The 8,693-nt window shown below is 34.8% G+C and overlaps 1 protein-coding gene across 1 annotated transcript; it reads right to left on the bottom strand.

The window, feature by feature from the left end:
* Positions 1-5,604: 5,604 nt before the first annotated feature.
* LOC309819641 (mesoderm-specific transcript homolog protein-like) lies at positions 5,605-6,585 on the bottom strand (the record flags this gene model as incomplete). Its single annotated transcript, XM_082649995.1, has 1 exon — positions 5,605-6,585. The coding sequence occupies one exon, from the start codon at positions 6,583-6,585 to the stop codon at positions 5,605-5,607; it is 981 nt and encodes a 326-aa protein (XP_082506121.1).
* Positions 6,586-8,693: the final 2,108 nt, after the last annotated feature.

The raw sequence follows: 8,693 nt of genomic DNA, 5'->3' as shown, positions 1-8,693 counted from the left end.
TTATTTTTAAGAAACAGCATACAGAAAAGCTCTGGGAACTGCATAAAAGTTTTCCTTTTCTAAGAAAAAGGAAAATTTAGATTTATAAGGGAAATCGCCACTTGTACTGGTATTTCCCTGGCTGTACTGGGAAGAGAAGGATGACTAAATCTTTAGAAACTATTACCAGTGGAGAAGGCAATGACAAATCTGCATAACCGTATGTTTGGTTACTGTGCTTTTCCTGCTCACCTCCCATAACTGACTCCCCAACCGCAACATCTTCTTTTGTCTTCAGCTGAAGATAATATTTAAAGTGATGGCTTCAGCCATTTTAGAGAGTTGCTCATTTTTGCTGGGTCTCTTCCATATATACTGGAAGTACCCAAGTTATGGAACTTTTTTTTCTCCTGTTAATCTGTCTTATGTCAATTTATTAGACCAGCCAAAGAACCTAGAAGAGAAGGGGAAGTTTTTCCACCCCTACATCCACAAAACCAAATCAAACCCATCGTTGCAATGAAAAATAAATGAATGAACTGAAGATATAACTCAATACTTTCTCTTTGCATTAATTATGAAAAGCAGTGGAAATCAAACACACTGAATATCCGATATACTGCCTGTACAGAACATGACCCAGGGAGCAGTAAATTCATAGAAGAAGCATCTGCATTTTTCCTTGAACAGAGTCTCTGCTCACTTTGAGGTGTACCCATCAATGCCATTTGAAGAAACACTGTTCTGCTAACAATGTGCCACTTTATTGAATTCTATTAGAGAATTTCACTACAGGTTTAATTACTGCTCACCTTGGTGTCAGGCTGCTTTCTCTTTATTAACTAATCATCTACTGGCCCAGTGGGGTTCTTCTAGCCTCCAGGCTTCTCAAGATATGTCAAATCAGATTATCTGCCTTTATTTTACATGGATTAAAATTTAAGTTTTTTCTAAACTCAGTGAAGAAACTATCTCCCACCATTTAATATATACAGACTATACCAAGGCATGAATTTATATAGCCTGAACTGAGTTAGTCATCAGAGGTTTGTTAATTAGCTTTGGAAAAGTAAGTTAGCACAACCATACCAGTAAATAGATATATTTGATGAAATTTTTATTTTACTTTACAACAGAGAATATCGTTGCGTTGTTCAAATGGTTTCTAAATACTGGTTATGAAACAGAGATCAGAGACCGGGCTTTGTGTACACTAACACGACAACATCACAGTTCAGAACATTTTTGCTTCAGCAGCTCTCAGAAATGAAGATTTTATGAACTGGGTTGGCCTTGAAGTAACTGTTATTTGTAAACTGTTTTTGTTGATTCCAAATCAGTATGCTGAGAATTACTTCTATAAAGCCTAGCTTTCTAGAAGACTTTCATGTTGAAATCTTCTGAAACTTAAAGGTAAGGTATTTTGAAATATCACAGAGTGCCAAATGGCATAAAATATGTCAAAAGTATCTTCTGATTTTTAAACAATTTGAAAATCAGAGTTCAGTATTTTATGATCTTTTGAAGTGTACTTGAGTCCCTCTAAGTTTATATTCTATGAAGCCTAGTCATTATGTGTTATAGATAACAAAGCTTCCTACCATTTTTTTTTTGTCTTGGGGTATATGTTTGTATGACAGTCCAATACATGGTTAATAAAATGTTAGAACTTTTCTGTTAAGTATATATAATTAATAAAATACTTTACATGAATTAAATCAAGAAACTTCGAAGTTATATAATTTATTCACACAAATGAGTTGCTGCAGATCTAAGAGTAAAATTTATGATTTCTCTTCATTCCCAGATCTCACTGCACTTAACAATTTCATCCAAAAGTAATGGATAGTTAGAAAATATGTTTTTCCTCACAATTGTTGTAGTTATTACATTGTTTCTGACAGATTTTGTATTACTATTTTACCTTCAGAAACGCAACAGTAATTTTTGATAAATTTCAGTTTTATAACAAATTTATGAGGAAGGGTAAAACTAAGTAGAAAATATATCTGAGTTATAAGTTATAATTGGAGTTATAAGTTCACTCCAATTTTATTGAGATGTTATTTGGCTTGAATTTCTCTTGAATGAACCTGGATTTAAGAATGAGACAAGATTTGAAGGCTATGTTTTTCTCTTCATTTTATTTATTTAACCCTTTGTAGTCCATAACTAATAAAGAACTAGTATGAGGCTAGCTGTAAAGTTTTTTTTAATCAAATAGAGAAGTTCCTATCATTTTTAATTTGCTGAAAATTTTTATTATGAATAGCTGCTGAAATTTGTCAACTGCTTTTTTCTGTATTGATTGAGATGATTACATTTTACTTTTTAAGTCTATTAATGTGGTGATTTATACTAATTTTCAAATGTTGAAATAGCTTTGTTTAGTAAATCCCACTTGTGATTAACCTTTTTATATTTTGTTGTATTCTATTTGCTATATTTTGTTTATCTTCGTGTCTATTTTTGATAGATTATTGCCCTGTAATTTTATTTTTCCCTGTTTTCCTGCCTTTTCTGGTTTTAACTAAGCATTTCATTTGATTCCATTTCATCTTCTCTCTTTCCATTTTAATGTTTCTTTTAAAAAGATGTTAGTGGTTGTCCTAGAGGTTGCAGTATAAATTAACTAACCTAAGTCTACCATCAAATAACATATAGCACTTCACAAGTACTGCAGAGATCTTAGAGTATTTCTAATTCCTCCATCTCATCCCTTATGACATTATTGTCATTCATTTCACTTATGCATATACCATGCATTCATTGCATTCCTTTAAATAAAATATAACTATTTTAGATCAATTAAGATTAAGAAAACTAAGAGATCTTGTTTTATCTTTATTTTTTCCTTCTCCAGTGTTCCTTCTTTCTTTATGTAGATCCACATTTCTGATCTATATATTTTTTTCTCCTTGAAGAACTTCTTTTAACAGTTATTTCAGGGAAGTTCTGTTGTTGATAAGTTCCCTCAGTTTTTGTTCATCTAAAAAAATCTCAATTTTTCCTTCACTTTTGAAGAATAATTGGTGTTTTTTCCCCCCTTCAATACTTTAAATGTTTCATTCCATTCCCTTCTTGCTTGTATGATTTGTGATGCGAAGTCTGCTGAAATTCTTATCTTTGTTTCTCTTTGGGAAAGTTCCTGCCAAACCCTGCCCCAACTCTGGTTTCTTTCAGGATTTTCTTTTTGTCCTTGGTCTCCTGCAGTTTGAAAACGATATACCAAAATGTATATTTTATGGTACTTTTCCTGCTTGGTAACCCCAGAGCTTCCTGGATCTGTGGTTTGGCCTATTTTATTAACTTTCTACAGTTCCTGGCCATTATGAAAATATTTATTTTGCTCTATTCTTTATTCTCCTCCTGGTATTTTGAATATGCATATGTTGTACCATTTGAATTTCTCCCACAGTTCTTGGATGTTCTTTTCTGATTTTTTTTTTCATTCTTTTTTCTCTTTGCATTTCAGTTTGGAAAGTTTTATTAATCTATATTCAAGCTCACTGATTCTTTCCTCAGCTGTGTCCAGTCTACCGATGAATCCATCAAAAGCATTTTTCATTTCTGTTACAGTGTTTTTGATGCTACCATTTCCTTTTGATTCTTTCATAGAGTTCTCATCTCTATGCTAGAATCAGAGAAAAGTCCCTCTCCCAGGTGGAATAAGGCTCTGGTAAAGTCTTTCTCATGGGAGAGTAGGCATTTGTTATGGAGAACACTTTGGGCATATTTCATAATGGTTACTCTACCTCTCCCTGCCCTGCCAGAGCCAAGAGAACATCTTTCTTGGCTCCTCACTGTGAGAATCTGGTGGGGCTCCTGGAGTAGAAGTGCGAGCCCCTCCTAAGATTGCACCCTCAAGGAGTTTCTCAAACTAGTTTTCTCTCAGGTTCTAGCAATTCATCAAAATTACCATTTAGTGCTCCTATCATGTTATGGCTTTTGCTCTAGGAAAGCCAACTTCAGTTGTGGCTCTCTGAACTTGTCTGTCTCTCCAGATTTGTGATGGCAGCTTGTCCTGTTGCCTCATTTCTCCCAGGGGTCTAAGAAAAGTTTTTGATTTTCAATTTATTTATCTTTTTTTCTTGTTTTTAAGGGTGGGAGTGATGACTTCTAAGCTCTTTCATGTCAGAACTGAAACCAGGAGTTCTAATTTTCGATTCTTATGATACCTTGTCATTCTTTACTTTCAGGGCTATATTGTCCTCAAAAAACAAGATGAAAAGAATTCCTTCCTCTGCTATTTTCTGAAATATTTTGTGTGAGAGTGATTTCATCTTCCTTAAATGCTTAATAGAAATTGCCAAAATAAGCCAGGATTTCTTTTTGAAAATATTTTTGATTATAAATTCAATTTCTTTTATAGTTGGGCTTGTCAGATCTTTCTATTTCCTCTTTTGTCAGTTTTTTAAAAATACAAACTGTTTTTTTGGTCAAAATTCATTTTTATTAATAGAAAATAAACACTTATTCCAGTTGTTATACTTGAAGTTGCTAATGAAAAAAAAGAATTTAAAATCACCACTTAATAATCCTGTTTTAACTAAGACAATGAAACTGTGGCTTAAAAAAAAAAGTATTCAGCACCATTTGCTCATAGAACTTTCAGACTTTGTTGTTAAAGTTTCTGGAACTTTCCCATCTGTAAAGTACAGGAATTGCTGAGCTACATGAGGAACCCTCTCTGGGACAACCAACGAGAAGTTAAGCAATCAGTATATATTCTACCTGGTAACTTGGACTGTACAACAATCCCCTCCTCTCCACTCTGGCTCAGGACGGACATGCTTCTAAGCACTGAGGTATGACGAGTCCGACTGTTATTAGCTGGAAAGACCAGTTCTAACAGCAAATAACAGTAAATCTCTGGCACAGAGACTACTGTCCTTAATGTTCTGTGATTTTAGGAAATTCTGTAAATAGCTTGGCTTTAGTTCAATTTACTCAGAAATGAAACATGTTTAATAAGGTTAAACTACTCTGCTAGAGTAAGTGTCTGCTGGTTTGGTGTTCTTATAAAATACATACATAATACGTGTAGGTAAATCATAGTCTTAAAGTATACTTAGAATACTGCATTATTGAAACCAAAGTCTAACAAAATGACTACAGTTAGAAGCAGCTAATGAAACTAAATCCAAAGTTATGACAAGGGAGACTCATTCTCACTTGAAGCTGTGTCACTTAGAGAATTAAAGCCATTCAAGGTGAGGTGAAGGTGGCACCTTTAGATAATTCCAATCAGGGCCAGAAATTAGCATTTCTAAATATTTCAGAAAAGTCCATAGAAGTGTTTCAAAGCCTTTTATGCAAAAGAATGTCTGTCTATCTTTCTGCATCACTGAGCAGGAGTGCCCATCAGAATTTCCTAATAACACAAAGACAAAGGCAAGTCCATACACTTGACCAGATGTCAAAGGAATGGGAGGTGGACTATTAGGTCACCCTTAGAGCTTCTGCTGGCTTTTTACTATATGCTGTTCATCAGTGTGAGTCAGGCGGACTTTTGTGAGAGAAGTGTTTGGTGGCCAGGACCTCTTTTGGGCGTTTCTTGCTAAGTGGAATACACAACAGATAAGGGAATAGGGGAGGTAATACAGGGAAGCTACTCTTTCCAGCTCAGAAGGAGTTGATGAAGCCCATATATGCATTCAAGAAGCCCATGGGATCCTCTAGCTGTGGATAGTGGCTAATGTGGTCATCCAGAATCGACACTGTGGACCGCAGCAGCATTTTCCTGTACAGCTCCAAAAACTCTGGATAGGGATTCACTGGATCCAGTGGCCCATAGATAAAATGAATGGGAATAGATACAGAGGCAAGAGCTTCCACACAGTGTCTTCTAAACTTCTTCCTTTGATTGATGTACTGCAAGAGACTGTCGATAACCAAGTTCCCATCATTGTTGTGTATCCCTGCCCACATGCCCCACAGTTCACTCTCAGAGGGTCGGGTGTATGGCCCAAAGACCGGGGTGAGACCTCGAGAGAATACGAAGAAGTTCATCAGTCGCATGAGGATGGGTGACAGCCTGCCTCCATCTTTGAGAAGCTTTTGGAGAAGGAGAGGACGGTGAGTGTCAAGAAATATACCTCCATTCGACAGACAGAGACTCTTGATGGTAAGCCGACCAGGTCGATTCTGCTTGAACCTATAGAGAAGCTCCTGAGCAATGATATCCCCATAGTCGTGAGACAACAGGTTGATCCTACGGTTCGGGAGCCCCAGATGCCGCCAAAGAACCTCCACGATGCTGGCCTGCTCGAATATGGAATAGTGATGTGGTCTCGGTTTGTCACTGAAGCCAAAGCCTAGGAAATCAAGGGCAATCACTCGATGAAACCTGAGGGTCAGACCTTCCCAAATCTTGTACCAGTCATAGCTGGACGTTGGAAAGCCGTGTAAAAGCACAACTATCTCTGGACTTCCAACCACACCCACAGAGTCTTGGTAGAAGATACGCAGTCCCTTGTAGGTAAAAAATTTGCCTGATGACTTCCATGAGTGAAGAGCAGGGGAGAGCTGGCGGGGCGGGATGTGCAGATAGGCCGCAAGCAGGGGCACAGCCAACAGCCCCACGTGGACCCACCACTCCCTCATCCTGATTCAGGTAAGACCTGGGCTACAAGACTCCATGTTTGGGGCCAAACTGCTTTTGAGTCTCTTTTTTTCCAAGAAATGTTTTCACTTTATTGTCTAATTTACTAGCATAAAGTTGCTTACAATATTCCATTATATGAACACTTTGTAGTAATAGCCACTAATTCAATTCTGCTATTGCTAATTTTATTTTTTCTTCATTAATCTTCACATATGGTTTCTGTTTTATTAGTCTTTTAAAGAACCAACTTTTGGATCTGCTAATTTTCTCCATGTTTGTCAGTCATGGATTTCTGTTCTTTATTGCTTCCTTTTCTCTACTTGCTTTGGGTATAATCTGATGCTTTTTTAACCTTCTTAAGGTGGTAAGTTAGATGATTCACTTTATAACTCTTCTTTTCTGATATTGGCATTTAAAGTTATAAATGTCCCTTTGAGAACTGCTTAACTGTATCTCATAAATTTTGATGTTTTACTTTCATTATTATTCAATTAAAATTTCCTTCTGATTTTTGCCACTTACTGTTTATTTAGAAATGTATTGCTTAATTTCCTAATATTTGAGAATTTTCTTGATATCATTTCTATTAATTTCTAATTAAATTCTTTGTGGTCAGAGAACATACTCCATAGGATTTCAGTCTTTTGAAGTCTATTGAGATTTATTGTCTATCTAGGTACATGTTTTACCTTGGTGAGTGTTCTACTGGCATTTGACAAAAATTTGTTTTTTTGCAGTCTTATGTTAATGTCAATTAGCTGATAATGATTGATGTTTTTCCCATCTTCTGTATTTGTACTGTTTTTGTATATTTGTTCTATTAGTAAATATGAAAGATGTGTTTAACATTCCAACTATGATTGTAGACTTATCTGTTTCTCTCTTTAGTTCCATCAGTTTTGTTTCATACTTTTCAATGATTTCTCATTAGGTGCATATTTAAGCTTGTTTTGTATTCTGCTGGTTGACCTGTCATTACTATACAACATATCACTTTATTTCTTGTAATATCTGTTGTCTTGAATTATACCTTGTCTCATAGTAATACAGCCATAACAGTCTTTTTAATGTTTATTGCTGAATGGTATATATCTTCCATCTTTTTACTTTCAATCTCTGTGCCTTTTTTTAATGTATGCATCTTGTAGAGAGCATATGGTTGGAATTTGCTTTCTGAAAGCATACAATGTCTGCCTTTTAATTTGAGTACTTAGTCCATTTACTTTTAATATAATTATTGGTATGGTTGGGTTAAAGTCTATTATTTTAACCCATGTATTCTTTGTATCATTTGTTTTTTGTTCCTCTGTTCCTTTTTTTGATGTCTACTTTTGGTTTAATTGAATATTTCTAGTGTTTCATTTATTTTCTCTCATACTTTTTAGCTGTACCTTTTTATATTATTATTTTAGTGGTTTCTCTACTAAATAAAATAATATCTCACTAGAGTCTATTTAGAATATTTTATCATTGCACAATTTGCACATCACACATCACAGATGTAAAAATCTTACAGCAGTATACTCACAGCCTTCTTTTGTTCTAATTTGTCAAATATTTTCATTTTACATTGGTTATAAAGCACCTTACAATTATATTATTTTTGCTTTAATTTTCACTTGTTTTTAAAGAGAAATTCATAGACTAAAAAGAATTTATTTGCTCATATATTTAGCATGTCTTTGGCTCCAGTATTTCTGATAAGAAGTCAGTTTTATGCATATTCGTGGTCCTCTACATGCATTGTGTTGCTTTTCTTTGCCTGCTTTCATTTCTTTGCCTGCCTTCTTTATGTCTGATTTATGGCAATTTTACTATCATGTGTCTAGGCATAGTTTTCTTTGAATTTATTCTGGTTTAATTATCTTCTTAGATCTGTAATTTTACTTTTTTAATTTTTTCATCAAATTGAGACAACTTCAACCATTATATCTTCATATATTTATTTCATGCCTTTTTATCTCTCTTGTCACTTTTGGGGACCCTATTTGCAGATGTTTGACTGCTTGATATTTCCCTACAGGTAACTGAAGAACTGATCATTTTTCTTCTTTTTCTATGTATTATTCAGATTGTATGATTTCAATGAAAGCAGTTTGAAGTTTTC

The sequence above is a fragment of the Grampus griseus genome (assembly GCF_964374135.1).
Source record: "Grampus griseus genome assembly, chromosome: 3".
Taxonomy (NCBI): domain Eukaryota; kingdom Metazoa; phylum Chordata; class Mammalia; order Artiodactyla; family Delphinidae; genus Grampus; species Grampus griseus.
The sequence above is the reverse complement of the archived record's forward strand: the minus strand, read 5'-3'. Positions and strand labels throughout refer to the sequence as shown.